This window comes from Polyodon spathula, chromosome 10 (genome assembly GCF_017654505.1).
Source record: "Polyodon spathula isolate WHYD16114869_AA chromosome 10, ASM1765450v1, whole genome shotgun sequence".
Classification (NCBI taxonomy): Eukaryota; Metazoa; Chordata; class Actinopteri; order Acipenseriformes; family Polyodontidae; genus Polyodon; species Polyodon spathula.
Window position 1 is genome coordinate 6,608,444 of NC_054543.1, and position 20,532 is coordinate 6,628,975.

Sequence of the window (20,532 nt, forward strand, 5' to 3'; positions counted from 1 at the left end):
TGAACACAACAGGGTCTATTTTAATGATCTTTCACAGGCTCTTTAAAGGTAGACCCAAATAGTATAGACATTCCTTAAAGGCCAATGAGATCCTTAATTTATGGGATCTTACATGCATCTAACTATCTGTAATAACTACTTTTTTATCCAGTTAGAAAAAAATGGTCCAAACTTTTTCCGCTGGTAGAAAAGCTTATAGGTAAATCAGCCGTAATGCACTTAATATGCTGTGTTACAAAAGCAGGACATTATGTTATAAAACTCTGGCTTTGTGCACCACATTCATTTGCATCCATTCCAAGAGCTATTAATAAATCCTCCTGGCAAAATCTGTATTGCAGGGCTGGAGAAACAACAACTCGTATTTCCTTAATAAGCTCTGACTGCCCTCCTGCTGCTAACCAGGGCACAGATCAACTCAACAATGATCTTTTATACAGAGGACAGAATTATGAAGTGCTGCCTTATAAACTAGCAAAGCGCCCTTCGACTGAGTTGGAATTGCTAATATCAGAAGTTTTTCAACGGGGAGGCATACGACCTTGCAGGTGCCTGACCTCAGATCTCAGAAGCTAATCAGGTTGTGGGTCTGGGTGGTGCTTGGGACCTCAAAGGAAAACCATGTACTGCAGCAGTGTATGAAGCGTTTTTTAATGGCTCTGTAGCTGACTCCCAGTTCACTAAGGTATGTTTTAATACTGTAGACTGTTAAATTCCAAACACATACAAGTAGGTTACTGCCACACTTAACCCAACCCAAACCTCAACCCAACATCCAACCCCAACCGTATCCCTAAACCGAGAAAGTCGCTAAGCTTGAGCACACACTAACACCTTTGCAGTTTTCCATGCTATACCCATGTCTATATGATGAATTAAGTGTACATTAACAATCTAACAATGTGTGGGTTTTTTTTTTTTTTTTTGTGCTTTACCATAGTTCCCAGTGATTTGTCAGATTTCAGTGTGCTATATCTCCCCTTTGGTCACTGTGTGGATAACTGTACCATGTTAAGTTTCCTATCTATTTCATAACGCATATACTGGTATGTTTTGCATATATTGGTATGTTTTGCATATACTGGTATGTTTTTTCAAAGTTTTGGGATGGCAACTTCGACCTCAACAGAGTTCACACAAACTGGTTTACATTCTCCCTTTTTTATTTAATTTCACCAGCAGGGATGGTTGTCAGAATCCCATTCCAGGTTTTACCATGTGCTGAATTAGCCATCGTGTACAGATACCGTGCTCACGACTGTCTCGCTGAGCTCACACAGTGTAACCTGGATTACATTAAACTGCAGTGCAATGGAAGTCTCATTTCCATCCCAGCTATCAGGAGCAGGCATTTTGGCTTGCAGGGTATCATTGTGGAAAGCAGGTTCTAAGGGCGAGGTGAGCTCAAACAAGGTACCCTGTCAATGAAGTCTGTTTCCTTACAATTTAACAGTGTACAGAAATATTACTTCTGGGAGACTAAAGTAAAAGGAAACAAATAATCATTAAATAGTAATGTAAACGTGCACATGGCAGTGAGATACTGCAGACAGACGCTATTTAACCCAGATTCACTGGAAAAACTCAGACACTGCCATCTGTCAGATCTCAACGCAGGCTGTTGAGAATGGCACACGTTTCGCACCACATAAACGCCAAAGAAATGATTGCAACCAGACCACTCACCGCGTGCTGCACCTAGCAGTCTGAGGCTGCAAATTCACTAAGTGGGCGAATGGACTTGTTTGTGCAAGCAATACTTAATATTTGTTTTGGGGAGGAGAAAGAAAGAAAAAAAAAACGAGACATTCCAATGCGCTTTTTTATTCTTAAAACTGATACTGTTTAGCACCTAACAGTTATTATACGCAAGGACCCGTTAGTTGTATTTGTTTAAGTACTGTGTAATTATGTATAACGACAGTAGGACTACATATCATTTCGTATAATGTTGTATACGATGATGAACAATAGGGTTTGAATTTCTTTGCAGCAACTGGCAGAAGCTGATAAAACGTTAGCAGGAAAGAAGGACCTGATCGATACTCAGTAATAAACTCAGAAACACTTGAAACTGAAGTCTGACAGTACTTAAGGTAATGTTCATATTTAGCACGATTAATCAATGCAATATTTTTGGTACTGATGAATGACAGAAAACCGAACAGGAAGATAATTTTTACATACCTTGTCCGCACGCTCCTCTCTGAATGAAGATTACAGGCGGCCGCCTAAGTTTCTCCGCACGCTGGCTGACTCTTTTCAGTTCACAGATATTTCTGTAGGACAAGCCGTCGCTCCCGCAAACTGTTTCGGAGCTTTCGCAGACGCACACCCCAGCTTTGCCCCTCCGTCTCACAGTCAGAGAGTGAGCCACGCCATCTGAAACAGAGCACTCCAGCCCTTCTCCGCAGACCGGTTCCCCGAGCCTCCCCGAGCCGCCGCAGGACTCTCCCTCCCCGACTGCGCAGACCGGACAGCAGTCGCATAGGTCAAGTGTGTCCCCAGCGAGGCATTCTGCTGGAATCGGAGGGCACTGGGACTTGTCGCATCGGCCGGGACAACCAACGACATACCGCTTAGAGAGCCTGGCTTCTGCAAATAGCAAGGGTACAAATAGCAAACCGGACCAGAAAACTTGCAAAAACATTACAGCTTATTAAAATAATAATTACAAATAGAAGGGGAAAAAAGGAATGCAGAATTTAGTTTTTTATTACAATTTCGACCCCCCAAAAGTTCTACGAAGTTTTTTTTTTTTTTTTTATTATTATTATTATTATTATTATTATAATTATAAAAGAACTTTGCATGGGTATGAGGTATTCAGTGACTACAACGTCAGTCAGAACGGAATACAAAAACGTAACGAAGTGAAAAAAGTATACTAATCGATTCAAGCTTCTATTTGCTCTGGTATGGTTAGTTACAGTACAGCCGTGTAAACCGTTGCATCCGACCTATCTTGAGAAGCTTTCTCTTGTGCTCGTTGTTCTTGTTTTTCTTTACAAGAGTTTATAGAGGCTCAGTCATTCCATTTGACGTGACACACTTTTGGAGACAATATACAACGCCAGCGATTGGTGGGGTTGACCGTGACGTTCAATTTGGGAAGATTATTGAAACGGCCAACAGCAATCATCATGCATAATACTAACTTTTACCAACAGAGTACAGCTCTACTGTATTTCAACCGTCACAAAAAAACAAAAAAGGTACTGTGTAGTGCAGTTTAGTGATTTACCTTATTATATAGTCTGTTTGATTTATCACATTATAGTTTAGATATATCTAACATCTTTTGTGTACTATAAAGTTTATTTGCTGTTGTTGTTGTTGTTGTTGTTATTGTTGTTTTTTTTTTAAATACTTGACTTTTTGCACAATGTGAAGTGAATCCAAAATACCCAATACTCCCACTCCATTAGTGCCAATGGGGTCGTAGTTATTTTTGCAATTAAACTCCAAGGCTTGCTTCCTACCTGTGGACAATTGAAATACTTTATGAACAGGAGCGACAGATCACTGTTACTAGAGATATGTGCTGTGAAAGTTTTGATTGCTGGTGTAATCTCTCATATGGTACCACTGGCGATTCAGAGTCCGTGGGACTATCAACTTAATTTTCAAATCGGGACAGGTGTAATTTATAAGCTGTTTGAGAGGACGCCTGAAAGTTTATAGCGTCATATTAAAACTACAATTTTAGCGACAGTTATTTTTTAACGCCTTCACAATGAGTACTCCCATCGTGTTTGCTATTGAGGAAATGGGCGCCACATCATTTTCAGCGTAGAGAATACTGCCAAGCCTCTTTCTCAGCTGGAATTATATGGAGTGGGACTCACTCGTTTTCATTTTTGTAACTTATTGTGGCCACTGCCATAAAGACGGGTGCGAGAGAAAGATTGCTGTGTCTTGTGTCATGTTGTGTTGCAGACTCGTTTCAACTTGGGAGTTAAAGCTATGGAGTCATCGCTAACCCCAGGAGTATCTACCCCTGCACACAGCCACAGCCCAGGTGAGCTTTCGCCCCGCAGGGTTAAATACTACGGAACCCTTAAACTGCAAGGCGGTGCTTCTGAAGACATTGCCCAGCCGAGCGCTCGCCTTGTGAGGCAAACTTTTATTTTTAGCTTTGCTTTGTTTTCTTTATTAAATGTGACTCTAAGGCTATCATTGCTGGTACCCTACTGGCAGCACTGGTGTGATTAAATCTGCGCGTCTGTGCAGCGTGTTAACACCCAATGCTATGTCTGCCTCATTGCTATGCAGTGACGACCCACACACGTTAACAAACACCTGTTACACTTAAACACTGTGGTTAACCAAGCTTGTAGTAAAACCTGGAATGGGTGAAACTGTTATGCAATAGGAGCTTTGTTTCCATTCCTGTCCATTGTAAAGGAGTATCCCCAAATCTCACCCCCACCCTGGATGCTCGGACCTTGGCATCTCTGGACTCGTAGCAATGGGCAGCCAGACTATCAGCAGAAACTGTCAGTGACTACAGATTTCTGAGTTTACACCCAGTCCCTCAGCTCAACAGTTCAGAACATGAGGTACAGTACTGATAAAGCTTCTTGACATTGTTGTGAGTTCACCTGTATCAGCTCATTATCCACCCAGCACACTGGGCCTCTATTGGTTCTTATTTATTTTGTCTTTCTTAAACATTTATGATCTGTTCTGCACTTGCTTTTGCTGATACTGTCAACATATTTTCGTCCATCTTTAAAGAAGGAGTATGCCTTTAAATAATAGCAGTTAGTTCTGTGCTTAATGACAACCAGTCACCTATGCTAATGGCTCTAATAACTGAAGGAAACCCACATACATCAAATAGTTTACTGTCTAAAGACAAAGCAAGGACCATGCAAGCACTGTGCTTCCATGACACCTGTTTACAAAACCAACACGGTTACACTGGAACAAATGTATCCTCACGTTCTTTTGAACACGATGATGTATAACTGAATGATCTCCACTTGGCTTTCAAAATAGAAACGAGTAAATGCAGATCCATATGGTCCATCTGCTTGTTTTCCCAAAACCGCTAAAGGGACTTTAATATCCTATTTGCTTTCTGTCTGGTTCTCCATTGTTGTTTCCACCCAGCACTGCATTCTGCTATGCTTGCTAACTATTCCAGCACCTGAAAGGGTTCCTCAGGACTGATTGTGAGGCGGGGAAGCATATTAGTGTTGCATTGTGCACTGAAGACTGTGCAAGTCCAATATGCTTATGCACAGAACAGACACTGTAGGATATTTAACATTGCTTGAATGAAGTCGTTCATTGTAAGTCGAGGGCCAGAAACCCACGCTTGATGGTGGGTCCACTAGAGGGAGCTTGTGTGCTATTATTTGTAATGGGTTGTATGTGTGTATATATTTTTTTCAGTCTTGTTTATGAATATATATATATATATATATATATTATATATATATATATATATATATATATATATATATATAGATATATATATATATATTATATTTACATTTGTGTTGTGTGTGGTGTGGTGTCCAAGAAGCTATTGACCGTTTCATAGACTGGCAAAGTACTTCGTTCCACTGATACCATAACTTTATTGAGTAAATAAACTTCGAGATCCGTGTTCGATTTGGTATTCTGATCATCGTTTAACTACAAAAGTCGGAGTCTTTAATGTTGAGAGAGAGAAAGTTCTATATATATATATATATATATATATATATATATATATATATATATATATATATATATATATATATATTGCTCGACACTTTGTACCATAACCATATTATTTCCAGCTGCTCTTGTTGTTGTCACTTTACATGTCTTCCACCAGCCCTTAACATCAGTCACGACTTCACCAGCAATGGCCGGTCTCCATCCGTCCACAGACTGAAAAGAACATATACTCTGTTCTCAGAGACCACTGGCAGAGAAACAAAAGGCAGTTACTAATAGGGGGTGGGTCACCCATGTTCAGATAAAGTACCAGATTTAGTTTGAATTCATGTTTATGTTGCTGTTTTCAGTACATAAGCATTTAATTTATTTTAACAGCCCAGCACGGTGGATTTCTGCCTTCCATGTAATGGCCTAGCGTTTCAAAATTATGTAACCACATATCTAACTGGCGTGCAGTTAAACACTCCGTGAATACAGTTTGCTTTGTTTGCGTCAATGATAAATAATGTATTATGTTTACCTTTTTTCTAGTTCTATAAATACCATAGCAACAGAAAAACATCCAGCCTATACACCATAAAAAGTTTAATACATGAGTCAGTAGACAAAGCAATAAGAATCAGTAACTGCTTATTGCAGTTGAGTAGATTTGGATTATTGCCTCAGTCTGTATTTATGTGATGCTTTTACTCCCTCACCCTCTTATTTATGGTTTACTGGTGTCGATTGCTGGGCCCACCCTGTTTGATTATATGCTCTGAACCAGCCTGCAGCTGTGTGTATTGCACGCTGCATGTTATTAGTCCTGCCGCAGATGTTAACTTGCTTGGGCCAGTTGTCTGGTCCAGTTTGCTATTTGCACCCTTGCTCGTTGCAGAAGTCAGGATCTCTAAGCGCTATGTCACTGGTTGTACCGACAGCTGCGGCAAGTCCCAGCGCCCTGCGATTCTAACAGAATGCGTCGCTCTCACATTAATAAGTGAATGACATGTTCCATGTGTTTGGTGATAGGACGAGTAGAATAGGAAAGTGTTGTATTCCGAGTAACTATATTCAGATGTCTTGATTTCACTGGGAGTGAATTCCAGTGAGCAGGTGGCCACAAATTTAGACAAGGAATTTATGAATAAAATAAAGGTGGATGTTTTTTTTTTTTTTAAAACCAGTCTACCAGAATGCAATCAAAACATTACAGTAACATCATATTACACAATACCATTTTTTTTTGTTTAAACTTAAAACATCAGTTTGCAACAGCCAAAGGTCAAATAAGTATATTTATAACAAAACTTACTTATTTGTTAGCGTAGTAATAGTTTCATACTCTCGAAGAAAATAGCCACAGCAAAAAAAAAAAAGACAGTGCCCTTCTTATTACCTTCTTTTCACTTCTTCCACTGCGTGATGTCGTATAGAATTCAAACACTGCATTCCCTAGTTCATCTCAGTATGTTTGAATTTTGCATAGTCACATTAATAGCTCCACCTGCATTTCCTCTTTGGCAAGAGTAACTACTTGCATTCTCGCTACCAATATTGATAAGAATAACGATACTGCACTTGCATGCCTGAAGCGCTAACTCCCGAGTGTCTGTCTGTTTCTGTAAATGAAGGCTGTAAATTCTTTTTGCCAGGCTCTTGCTTCTGGAAAGTGTTGGGAGTCTGGGGCTCCGAGCTGTCTGGATCCTCTCCGCGTGCCAGAGATTTAAGGCTGGAAGGATTCAAGCTTGTTGGCAGACTATGGAACATCTCTCAGTGAAGAGCCATGAAGTCCTTCTTGCCCAACCTCCAAGCAGCAGCCAACAAACATTGGCAACTCCCACAAAGAGGAAGATAAATACAATCTATTTGCCTTCGACTCTGCACCGATGTTTCATTTCCTGCTATTACATGAATACCAAGTTCTGTAGAGATACGCATTCTTCCACTAAGATCTAGGTCCTCAGTCCACTGGCTTATTTGCCCCTTTTCTATTCCCAGAATTCACTTGTTATTAGGAAGTCCCAATACATACTTTACAGTGGTGTTATGAAAAGAATGCTTGAAGCAAAAAAAAAGAAAACCAAAGTCTGTTTCAGTAGATGGCACTGTTGTCTCAATATGCACAGCAATTGCATGAAAACCTGCAAAAGGTAATCCAGGAGACTATAGCATCTAGCTTTTTAAAAACAAACCCAAAAAACATTTAAAGCACTTTTTATGAATAAAATACTGTTCCAAGCACAAACTTACCTAGACACTTGTGGGTTAAATCTATTTTGTTCATGCCCAATAGCTTAAACACATTGTTGCATTTTTTTGAAAATATTTGATCACAAAAAATAAAAACTTCTTTTACTTGTTAGTCTTCTTTTTAGCTTGTGGAAATGACGCAACACAAACAAAAGGAGTTCAAATGGACAAGGTAACTAACTACCCCTTATCTGAGAACAGTAATTAAACAGGATACACAAACAGAACCAGCAGGAATGACCTGGCCTCATTAAAAGGGTGTTGTACGAAATCAAATCATGGTGTTTTCGTGTAATTGAAACTGCTCAAATCCATTAGTAGGGTCCTTGAAATGGCTGCTCCGAGGCACAGGTCATTGTTTAACCTTTAGGGCAGACGCACTTTACTGAAGGCTGCTGGTATTATTGAAATCCTATCCCCACCAATACAAGGGATGACAAAACCTTTACTGTAACTCGCTGAACATTATACCGTTAGGTTTGATTATTCGATAAGCTGCAGACGATGTGGACAGCTTTTTATTTTTATTAAAATGTCTTTACAAAATATTGCCAAACTGCATAATAACGTCCAATTTCTTACCTTCAAACTCATTTCATAGGTGACCCGAGTCAAATTTAATGCCCAGGGTGAAAGTGAATTATTTATATTTATTTTAAAACCTTGGTTATTTGAAAATTTAAGAAAGGCACAACACAAAACTGTATAAAGAGAATGACGTCACAGAAATAAAAACAAAACAACATTAAAACACCAAGTATTCTTGTTTATTACTTTTAAAACACCTATAATAAAACTATCTGAAGGTTACATTTTTTTTTTTTTTTTTTTTTTTTTTTTAAATTAGACAAGACTAAATAGGATCATTTTGACATCAGTGGTTTTAATTATTTCTTTATAGAATTTTCAAAAAACATTTGAACAATTCTCAGATTTAGAAAATGTGTAATAACAGATAAATAACATAAAAGTTACAGATCAGAACAAGCCAGAAATGAGCAGTGAACCCACTGTATAGACATTACAACCACATTTATACAAACCCTAGTGCTTGCAAGGGTTACCTTGACAAAACTTTGAATATAAAAACAACAAAACACATGCAAAATTAAAAGCAGCCACATCACTTGAGGAACAAAGCCATAGCGCAACAAAACATATTATAAACTGGATTATCTAACAATTATCACGCACAGGTTTGAAAAAATCAAGTGCGCAAAGCAACAGTTTTAACTTAATTACATAAAAACAAACATATATTAACTGTAACTATTACAGTATGTGTTTTCTTTGAAGTGGAGGTGGGGCAGGCAGTGATTAGTTAAACACTAGTTTAAAAAAGTGGACATCCTGAGATATAGATATATATATAGATATATAGATATAGATATATATCTACCCTGGTACCAAAGTTGTTTTTTTTTAGCCAGTATATTTGGATTGGCAGGTTTAACCCACGACTCCTCCCTCGCTCAACAGCTAGTCGATTTACTCTTTTGAAAGATTGTACTGCTTTGGAAATTACAGCTGTACTATACCTGGATAATCCACCAACACAATGCCTCAACACAGCACTGCACTGCCACACAGCCCATGAATAAATGGTATTCCAGCCCAATGTGCCTATATCACAAGAGTGGGGGTTAGCAGTTCTCTGTCGCTGCGATATCCCTCCGGGGTGGTGCAATACAATCACAAAAAAAAAATAAAAAAAAAATTCTCAAATCAAAACTTGCAAGCTGATACCAACTTGAACCATTTTTGGTTGTCTGTGTTAACCAACTTTTGACACCTCATTGTGGTTTCACATTTCTTTTTGTTATGAAAACAGCAGCCTGCCCCTGAGCAACTGAATTGATGATTATTGAGATGCATTACATATTTATGTTCATAACTTGAAAACACTCAATCATATGATCTGTAGTCATGGTAGAAGAAACAAACTTTTCCTTTAATACCGGTATTACTCTTATTTTTTTTATTAGAAGGGTTAGCAATTAAAAACTTTATTAGCACCAACTTAGCTGCTTTACATTTAAAACAATTAAGTTTTTGTCAGTTACTGGTAAGAAACGTTAGAGACTTTCAGCCCCTCGCTTGTTCCATGCCAAATATATCACTTTATTAAGGCTACATAGATTTTATACAGATCCTATTTTGTTCAAATAAAGTGAAAATTACTTTACACTGTAACTGATGCACAGTCGCAAAACAATTTAAATAAAAGGGTTATCGCAAAAGTGTCCTGAGTTTATTATTTTAATCTAGTCTTATTTTTGATTTACGGTGCTAAATTGTGGCCTCGCTCATAGGTATTTTGTGAGGATATCAACCTTTCCTTTTTTTCAACAGGTGGTATGCTATGTCACATAAAAGCAACTCAAATAGTTCACTAAAAAGGAACTGAAACCAGTACTTTATTATATTCAGATCAGCTGTATTTACATTATTACAGGTCCCACCATTTATTGTTTAGTTTCAGGATATGCAAATATTTCCGATCCAGTGCTATGGATAAACAGCTGCATGGATTTGAACTACTGAAATAATTAGGGTTAGGAAGAAGCAGCAACTTTTCATCCAAGAAATACCTGCATATCTGAAGTATGAAATATATGATAAAAACCAATAGCTTGTGGGACCACAGATAACATTGCCATCTATTTAATTTTATACTGATGCTAACTATCAGTAGCTTATGTGAACAGTGAAATAAAAAAAAGGCTTTGAATCACAACACCTTTGGAGTTTGTATTTGTATATACTGTATGAAAAAAAATTAATAAAAAAAAAAAATCTGTTGTAACATAGCTTCATTTTCCAAACTAGTTTGGAAAATGAACAGGTCCCTAACTTTGAAATCGTTACACAGTTTGATAACTATTACAAATCTACTGGACATTTAAAAAAAAAAAAAAAAAAAAAAAAAACACACACACACACACACACACACACATACACACCCACACACACAATTTTGGATTCAAAACTTATTCTAAAACAATCCGCCTGCCAGGGTCATCAGAGTAGAGTCTACACATCTGGTAGGTGTCGCACCTAAAAACAATTGTGATTTTGCATTTTTTCCATTCATTATTACCATAACCACACTCACACACTTAACTTTTTAAACCCATACTGCACAAATTAGATACATACATAGATAGACAGACAGACAGGAGACACACATACAACACAAGTACTGTGAAACAATTGGCAACCGATTTTAAGTGTAAGAGTTGTTTTCTACGCTGTTTGATCAATATATTTCAACTATGGTTAACTCCAGGTGACACTTTTTTTTTTTTTTTTAAATAAACCATTAACAGCAGATGCGCACGTTCCAATAAAAGAACAAAACCAAAAACACAAGAAGCTTGCCTTTACAGAAAGGCAACAGGCACTTTACAGCTATACAACATCAGTGCAACAAAATGACAGGACACAAAGATAGAATCACTTACATGCTTCTCTGCCAAGGCACACAACGAAAACCCCACAAGCATTTTATCATCAGTAAAAATGTACAAAACAAATCAATCTACAACAGAGGCTTAGTTACTGTGTGTAATGTACATACATGAAACAAAATGGAGTCTTGTGCCGAAGTCGAACGGATACTCATTCTGTCAAGGAGCAAAAGACATTCTATATACTCTTGGATATTTATTTATTTTTAATGGGGGGGAGGGGGGAATTTATGATGTATTCCCCCCCCCCCCCCCCCCCCCCCCCCCCCACCCCCCCCCCCCCCCCCCCCCCCCCCCCCCCCCCCCCCCCCCCCCCAATAAAACATGTTGCTTTGTTCCTTGTTTCAAAATAAAACTGCATTTGGTGGATATTTATTTAAAGATTAAGGTTCTGTGGAAACAGCCAGGGCAGAAGCTGAATTTGCTGCTAAATCATACAGAGCAAACATACTATCAGGAAAGGTGTCAATGACTGAAGCACAAAGTAACTCGAAGGGCTCTAGCAATGTTAATACTTCTTGCTCTACCCTGTTAATAGTCTTACTACTAAATGTGATTATAAAATTTGGCATTCGGCAAACAATGAGATCAAATATATTAAAAGACACACAGCAGAATAAATGACTTCTAAATTCGAAATCCATTAGCTACTGGTCTAGATGACTGGGTCAAAACTGAGAGTGATCCTTAGGAGTGCAACAAGGGGAGGCTTATGGGTAAAACGCTATGCTTGCAGCACAAAATAACTTTGGGGTTATTACAAGTTCAATACTGTATTTTTGGTTTTCATATAAAAAAAAAGATTCATCTAGCAAAAAATATCCTACACATTTTGGGTATCACATTAACTTCATCTCTCAATTACTCTTCCATAAGGACTTGTACAACATGTCCCCCTTAACGATGTGTCCCCATCATTTTTTTAGATGGCACCACCAATTTTAGTTTTTCCTCCAAATACATGGAAACCCTGTGACTGCCAAAGCCCCCAAACCAAATGAAACCCTGAGTAGCACCCACTCACAGGATAAGGGGCCTCCTTAATACCAGCAGAGGTACCAGACCCACAAGGAGATTCTCCACATGCAAGATTTGGTCAGCTTTCGTCTCAGAGGGCATCTTATTAAGCCCCTTTTCGGCTGCGTCACGGTACACAGCCGTTACCCCTTTAGATTACACCTTCAGAATTATATAAACAAATAAATAAAAAGCAGCAGCCGTGCTCTGCAATGACTCCAACAGGACTCTCCTGCAGTTCTTACTTTTTTTTCATGACAATTTACAAATTAGTTTCTCTCTTCCTCTGGTTACCTTTCAATTCCCATATTCAGGTCCACATATTTACAAAACTACGGCTGGACTGAATCCAACTGGCAGTACATTTCCTGTAGCCACTACCCACCCAAACACCACCACCATTACGTGCTGCAAAGTCAGACGTCACTGACGGGCAAATTATCATCACCCAGGTTGAAGTGCTCAGAGGGCATTTGCTGAGTGCTGCCACGGGTTTGCGGTGTCCCCAGGGGAGCCGTGCAGGGAGTCACTTTGGAAGCTGGGTCTCCTGCAGGGAAAGCCGGGATCGAGTGCTTCCCTGGATGCAGGGTCTCGGAAGGAGGTTCATGAAGTCTTCGCTTTTCCAGGCCAGGCTGTTTGTGGAGAGTGTCTGGGGGTGCAGGGATGGCGTACTGCAGAAAAGATGGTGGGGGGTGGGCTGCCGCCGCAGAGATTGGCGAGCGAGGGACTGGGGGGCCCTGGTCGCGGATGAAGAAGGAAGAGTTTGAAGAGGAATGGTTGCCGTGCTCCTGTAAAGAGGAGGGGTGTGTCGGTCAGAGACACAGAAACAGTCAGCGACTCAGTTACTTCATACTTCTTAGCACTGGTAGTAGCGGCAGTCATTTTTGGCATGTTAGTATTTCAGAGTCAGATTTTACTCTCTGAAAAACAAAAACAAGGAGACAAAAAAAAAAAAAAAAAAAAAAAAAAAAGCAAAACAAAAAACAAAACAAGACAAAAGCATCAGCAAACAGGGTTAAATTAGACAAGCATGCCCTGCTCCTGTGAAGCAATGCGTTATTTTTTAATGACTTTCCTCGTCTCATTCAGCGCAGGCCTGCAGTAGCAGCAGAAAAAAGCCCCCGGTGATTGATAAATCATATTAAATATTGAAGGCTATTCAATATTTAGCACTCGGTATGAACACCGCAGGTCACCACAGGTCTTTATTAGTTACAGCAGAGATTGAGATGAAGTGCAAGCATATTGGAGGCTGCTTCACTGTTGTACACACACACACACACACACACACACATATATATATATATATATATATATGGCTGTCAAGCGATTAAAAAAGAATCTTAAGTTAATCTTGGTTTTAATCGCATATGTAATTAATACAATTACTGCATCCATCATTTGTTTGTTTTATTGCTGATCTATTAATATTAATAACAACAAAATCCAAAAAAAACACCCCAGGGTAAAAAGGTTTTTTTGTGTGGTCCTAATTTTTATTTTTGACCACGGGATAAAGCCTAACTATAACACGGTTTACAATATCAAAATCATACAAATTGTGTCCAGCATTTGCTGTATGTCTTGTTTGTCGTAAACAGTTTATTAATGAATAACAAACTTGAACTTCAAATATTACATATCATATTAATAGTTTTATATAAGACATATAATATATATATTAAGGATATATATATATATATATATAATATATATATATATATATACTATATATTGTTTAATAAAGTATAGATTTCATATCATCAGTAATCTGTCTAATTTTGAGCCAAATTAAAACAACAAGACCAAAAGACCGTATCTTGTAACCTGGTTAGCTATTGTACAAAATAGTTAGACATCCATAATCGTAAGCCAAACATTAATTACATTACACTTTGGTATAATTATATATATAATATATATATATATATAATATATATATATATATATATATATATATATATATATATATATATAATATATATCTAATATAATATTTATATATAGCGCACGTAAAATATAATCGCATACACATTCCATGTAGACTACATTTCTTTTGGTGACAGTATGTGTCAGGTTCAGATGAATTTATACGTTTTTAGGTCTCGACAATTAGAGGTCTATTTAAATCATGGTAAATTTACGTATTTTTCGCGGGTAGGTCCCATACAATGAGACGGCACGTCTAAATCCACTGAATTGGTTGGAAGTGCAAGGCAACGCTTTGCCACGTTATATAGACATGGAAATCGAATAGAAACAGCCCCAAAACCCAAGGGCATCTGGTATACTTTAATAAAGGCATATATGCAGCACGTTCACTGTCATGTTATTTGTCCCATCCAATAATTTATTTTATTAGTACTGAGTCAAAACAAAGAAAACGTGCCTATTCGGGTCTAAAATTCTAACTGTGTTTAAAAAGTATGCAGCAGGTTGTTTGAAGCGAGGTGGCCGTGCTGGATGAAACCTGTAGTGCTGATTTAACTTGGATACAACCGACAGGAATACATTTTGCCTGCGCTGACCTTCCAGTTTGGTTTCTGAATGCTGTTTAATTTACGATGTGTGATTATGAATCTAAATAGCGATCGATCGCATTTTCTCCAAAGACACATTACAAGATGTGCAAAACAATCACATCAATCTACACATGCAGTGTCTTTGGGAAATATCTCGATACAATCATCAGCTGAAATATACTTTACTTTGTTTGCTTTCTCGTCCATTTCTGGTATTTTACCTCCAATGCTGAAAACTAGATCTTACAACCGAAATCAAAACAATGCAGCACTTACTTTGTCCCACCCCCTACCGTACAGACGCACGAACAGGCTGATTAAAATATCATTGTGATTTGAACAGTAAACAAGAACGTTAACCTCTTTGGAATATTTTTTGTCTGTTATTTTTTTTATTGTCTGGGTACGCACTGGCCCTAAAAAGGTGAATTTCACGGTGACCCCTCAAATTCAGAGTGACCCCTGAATTTAGGTATACCCATATCGATGTATAGACTGTCACCATTAATACACCAAAAATGTTTTTCTTCACCGATAAATACGTATCTATTTTTTAAAAAGTACCTGCAATAAGTTGAATTTCCCGCATGAGAAGGCTATTCTGTAAAGCAGGCGGTGCTACGTTCGGTACGCTGCTTTGGTACATCTTATATCACTGCCTCGCATCAGCTGTGACAGGAGACAGCTACAGCAATGAGGGATTTATTTATTTTATTGTATTTTTTGCACACGATTCCAGGAAGGCACTGACGCAGACCGCAATCAAAGTAGATGCTGTTAAAAACCTGATGTATTATTACAAAAATACATTTTAAAAACGTAAACGACAAAAAATAAGACAAAGCGCGCGTTAAAATTAATCTCCAAATAAATTAAAAACAAAAGGATGCCTAATGGTAATTTAAGTTAAACGTTGTTTTGTTTATTCTCAAAACAAATAGTACATAAAGTTGACAACGCATTTCATTTTTTTTTTTTCATTCCTTGCCATTGTGCTTTCTTCACACTAAAACATTGGCCGAAGAGGTTTTCCTAAAGTAATAATAACATGAGGTTTATTTGTGACTTTTTGTAGCTGAACAAGCAAACGAAAACTGAAATTTAACTTTAAACGGTTCACATAACACAAAAACGCGGAAATGGCGTTGTAAAGTGATGGGGGAAAAACTCAGTTTCTGTTCTCGTTTATTACATTCCACATAACAGAACGTCACAACAAAAACACAATATATAATATATACTATATACACTCTATAAAAATCACTACACAACATTTTCAGGAAGTTGCGTATTGTTTAAACAAGGCATTTCAGTCCCACGCGATTCTCTAAGCAGCACAACGCATTTTTTGTCCCAGGTAGCTTTTCATCAAGATCACTAAGGGTGCGTACCCACAATCGGTTTTGTAAACTGTGGCACAAATTTCGGTGTGCAAAATTTCAGATATTGCAAAAGCTCAAAATGGAAATAGTCACATTTATAGAAAGCCTTGATGGACAAACGTGTCAGAAGCTCTTTGCCAGCGACCAGTAGGAAGTAACAAAATGTAAATGTTTGATAAGAAAGCCACAAGCCACAGAAAGCCAGCATAGTTACAGCAACAGTGTAAAGCTTTTTCAAAACAAAGATGGGAACAGAAACATAACACACAGGTTTGTATTCAAAAGGTGTCCTAGCATGGATAACAAGATAAAATAAATGAATACATTAAAATACCAAGAATCTAATCTTCACAGAACAAATATTTCTAGAAGTTGCAGCCATCTTCATATTAATAGTAATTTAGGGCCTATTCAATTGGTCGAAACAGTGGCAGATCTAAATACCATGGTTTAAAATCATTCAAATAAACCAACGTCCCTAACTGTGTGCGTGAGTCTCTAGTGTTTTTATATTTAATAGCCAGTACAACGTCAGGATTGTTCCTTTTATTTATTTATTTATTTATTTTTTTAAATCAGAGGGATTTAGAAAAGCCACTGTTCCAATCAATTTAATTGCCCTTTTTTCAACCAGGAGCCTCCCTGCCTACCCTTGAAGGAAGGCTTGCATCTTGGCCTTTCAACAGTTGAGAATACGTCATAGATTTATTTATTTATTTATTTATTTTTTACTGAATTCAAGGTAAAACTCAAGCCAGGTCGCCTAGACGTTCCACTACTCATGACAAACAATACGCATGCACCACACATCCACATTTAGTTAGCAATGAGGGAGAAAGGGCTGAAATCAGAAGCATTTAGTTTAGCAGGGGGGGTTAATCAAATCAAATAAGGAATGAACTCTCATGCGAACTAGACAGAATGTTAGCAGTAAAATGGGAGGGTTTCACGAAAGTTAAACCACTCTGTTTATGTTTTGTTCTTTCAAAGGTTTGCAATGGTGTTCAAATGTGTTCAAACTTTTTAGTATGTTTAGTGTTTTTGATACAGTAGCGATTTTAAGGAAACTGTTGAAATCTGGGGCAGTTCCCAGGACACTTGTGTAGTCAAAATGTGACCGCTGCTGCAGGGATGCAAGTGTAGTTGTGGGACAAGGCAACTCAGAATTTGGGAAAACTAAAGTCATCGGTCAGTAAATAGTGTTGAAACAAGCTGGAAACCACCAATAAATAGCGTGGCTACAAATACAATGCAGCTTGTGAAACAAAAACTAATTTCTAAACCCATCACTAAACATATTCTTAAAATTAAAGAAAGCATCATTTAGTTTGTTTATAATTATTTTAGTTTCTCAAATCAATAAGATGGGTTTAACATAAATGCCCTGCATTATTTACAGTACGTGGCATTGGGGATAACCAGTACTGCTAAACAATTTCCAGTGAATCAATAATGCAGCATCCTGTACACGTGATGGATGTGCTCATAATAAACGTAATTACCGAGGGAGGGGTTTATAAGCTAAACAGACATGGTAACACTATCATTGTGAATGCTGAAGCAGAGTTGGTTTTGCCAGTAATGTCTTGCTGAAGCTGGAAATAAAGAATTTAAATGAGGGTGGCTGGGATGAGTTAGTCTCATTGATTCGTTTAAATGAGGGTGGCTGGGATGAGTTAGTCTCATTGATTCGTTTTTTTCTCATAAGCAAAGGAAGCCTCCTAAGTCACATTCCTCCTGGGTTGTATACAAAAAAAAACAATGAAAAACAGCAGCCAGTTTGACATGAGAGCTCACATACGTGCTGCATTCACCATTTGGGGATGTATACCTCTGTATACAAGGATTTGACAGCCGCCTGGCCTGCCGCATCTGCAAGAACACATTGCAAAGCTGAGATTAGAGGAACTTGAGGAGAAGTGGAAGACAAATACAGAGAAGGGGAGAGAGACAGAAGCAGCTGGCTGGTAGATGACACTTTCTGGCATCCTTTCCCTCAGCTGATCCGATGATCACCACATTCCCACACCAGAACCCTTTCAGACAACAGGTTTACATGCATTTGACTGTTTTATACAACACAGTATATGTACTTATGTATGTTCATACATATATTTACAAACAAGAAAATAACTGATAATATTAAAGTTCAGAGTAGAATATGGACACAACACATGCATGCAGTATTTTATATATGCAGTATAAAATACATATTACATATATTAGACATTCAATGCATATTCCATATAAGCGTGCACGCACATATGCAGAGTATATGTACATGTAAGGACGTATACCACAAATACAATGCTGAACCTGTACCTAGATATAACAAAACACTTTGCAGTTAACACTCTAAACTCAGCCACATTTATTTCGGTGCGACGGGTGAACCGAACTTTAAGTGCAGATTACTCAGGCAATGTAAGAGATAACTACGTGGTTCAGGGCTTGTTTAAAAAGTACAGACCCGACAAGAGGGAGAGAGCGAGAGAGTGCGAGAATGCAAGAGAGCGTTTTATCCATTGTGCTTGTGCCAGACAGGAACTTCTTTACAGAGTGGCACAGTGGCCTGAGCATGTACATTTGTAAATAGTTCTCTTCCGTGTTCCATATTCTGTTTGGTATTGTTTGGTTAAAACAAAAAAAAAAAAAAGTTGTGATGATGCTCGGTTGGTAAAAGTGCTAATAAAGCAGTTGTTTTTCACTAAATTTGCTTCATTTTCCCCCCCAATGTTCATTTCATATTGAAGTTTTTTTTTACATTTTTTATCCATCTGTGATTACAATATACCAAACATGTTTTATTTTTTGTTTTTTTTGGAAAAGCATTTTTTTTTGTTTTAGTATGCCTGATCTTGTTGCAACTTCCATAATAACATTAAAGGAAATTGTGTGGCCTTCCATTTGATATCATTTACATGCATGCAGCACAAACTATCCAGTATTTACACAAACATAAATGAAAACAGCAAAAAACAGGCAGAAATAGGGCTGAGTGTAAAGAGTTAAATACATTTTTTTAAAAAGCGCTGAACTGGTTAGACCCATGAACCCTGCCCTCCTAAGCAACCCACTTAAAATGGCAGAAGGTAATGCACACTGGAGATACATACAGTAGCTGCTGATCTGCCCGGGCCACGCTGGGCGACAATGGCCCCTGAGATTGCCTTGATCCAGCTGTGCATGTCCTCCGGGCTGTCCGCCTGAGAGGGAGGAAGAGAGACGTGACATCATGATGCTGTGAGAACTCCTGGGTGAGCGGAATGACAGGCACATCCTGTTCTGCTTTACCAAAAGATAAGCTCCCGAGAAATCAACACTGCCCTCTCAATTCACAGGCAAAAAAATTCACAAGAGTCAAATAATGTATTAACCATATTACGAAAAAAATAAAATTACAGTGCAACTCAAAACATGTTTGCTTATTACAAAGAGACTAGGCAATTTAATTTTAAAAGTTTGTTAACATAACAGGAGATCAATAAGAACAGAATTTATAGGCGCAGGACATCCATGATTACTTATTGACCCAATTTCTTACCTGTACAAAAAAGGTTCTTGAAGTTGTTACTAGTTCGAATAGATTGTCTCTCATCATTATATCACTACAACAGAGGAGAAAAAAGATCAAAACTGCTGCATTTTAGGAAAAGAAAAATCACACACAAGAGAGGAGAGAGGAGAGAGAGAGAGAGAGAGAGAGAGAGAGAGAGAGAGAGAGAGAGAGAGAGGAGAGAGGAGATTGCAGCAAATGTATACTTTTGACTGATCTAAAGTGTTATAAAACACCCTGTAAAGCTGCTGGCGGGAGCAATGTTTATAACAAATGATCTGTATGATGTGTGAATTAGAAAAATATCCAAAAAATTGGAATATGTAATAAAGAACAGGAGATACAGCAAAGATAGCGTTTCTATAGAACTTGAAGGTATTCCTGATAAGGCATCAATGCTCCACATCTATTCCTTATTGCATGTATTTATATTTTACTAAAAAAAAAAACTTTAAATGTTTTCTCAGTTAATCTTGGTTTAAATTGCATATTGTATTGATACAATTACTGCATCCACCTCATTAAGTTTGCTTTATTACTGATGCTACTGCTATTATTATTATTATTATTATTATTATTATTATTATTATTAAAAAAATAAAACCAGAATAAAAACCCTGCTTTCCTATTTCTGGATTCTCTTTATAGTTTTATATTTATTTACAATCCAGCAT

General features: G+C 37.8%; 2 protein-coding genes and 1 long non-coding RNA gene across 13 annotated transcripts in view; 1 reads left to right on the plus strand and 2 right to left on the minus strand.

Annotated features, from left to right (window-relative positions):
• The window catches only part of LOC121321980 (serine protease HTRA1B-like), a 23,240-nt gene extending 20,486 nt beyond the window's left edge, over positions 1–2,754 (minus strand). For all 4 annotated transcript variants that reach the window (XM_041261367.1, XM_041261365.1, XM_041261366.1 and 1 more), the window contains exon 1: positions 2,188–2,754. In XM_041261367.1, the coding sequence (XP_041117301.1) occupies positions 2,188–2,650 (463 nt within the window). In that variant the 5' untranslated portion in view covers positions 2,651–2,754. The remainder of the gene's footprint in view (positions 1–2,187) is intronic.
• LOC121321981 lies at positions 696–8,712 on the plus strand. 2 transcript variants are annotated; one of them, XR_005950992.1, is made up of 3 exons: positions 696–2,096; positions 3,940–4,021; positions 7,314–8,712. It is a non-coding gene; the product is annotated as an uncharacterized LOC121321981 (long non-coding RNA). The 2 variants fall into 2 exon arrangements; XR_005950993.1 differs by lacking the exon at positions 696–2,096 and adding an exon at positions 3,091–3,215.
• Positions 8,713–11,701: 2,989 nt separating this feature from the next.
• Positions 11,702–20,532, minus strand: part of LOC121321997 (pleckstrin homology domain-containing family A member 1-like) — a 37,067-nt gene continuing 28,236 nt past the window's right edge. For 2 of the 7 annotated variants that reach the window (XM_041261403.1, XM_041261401.1), the window contains exons 10-13: positions 19,847–19,910; positions 19,419–19,508; positions 18,100–18,174; positions 11,702–13,186 (exon numbers count right to left, since the gene is read on the minus strand). In XM_041261403.1, the coding sequence (XP_041117337.1) occupies positions 12,815–13,186; positions 18,100–18,174; positions 19,419–19,508; positions 19,847–19,910 (601 nt within the window). In that variant the 3' untranslated portion in view covers positions 11,702–12,814. The other 5 variants (XM_041261406.1, XM_041261405.1, XM_041261407.1 and 2 more) reach the window with 5 other exon arrangements.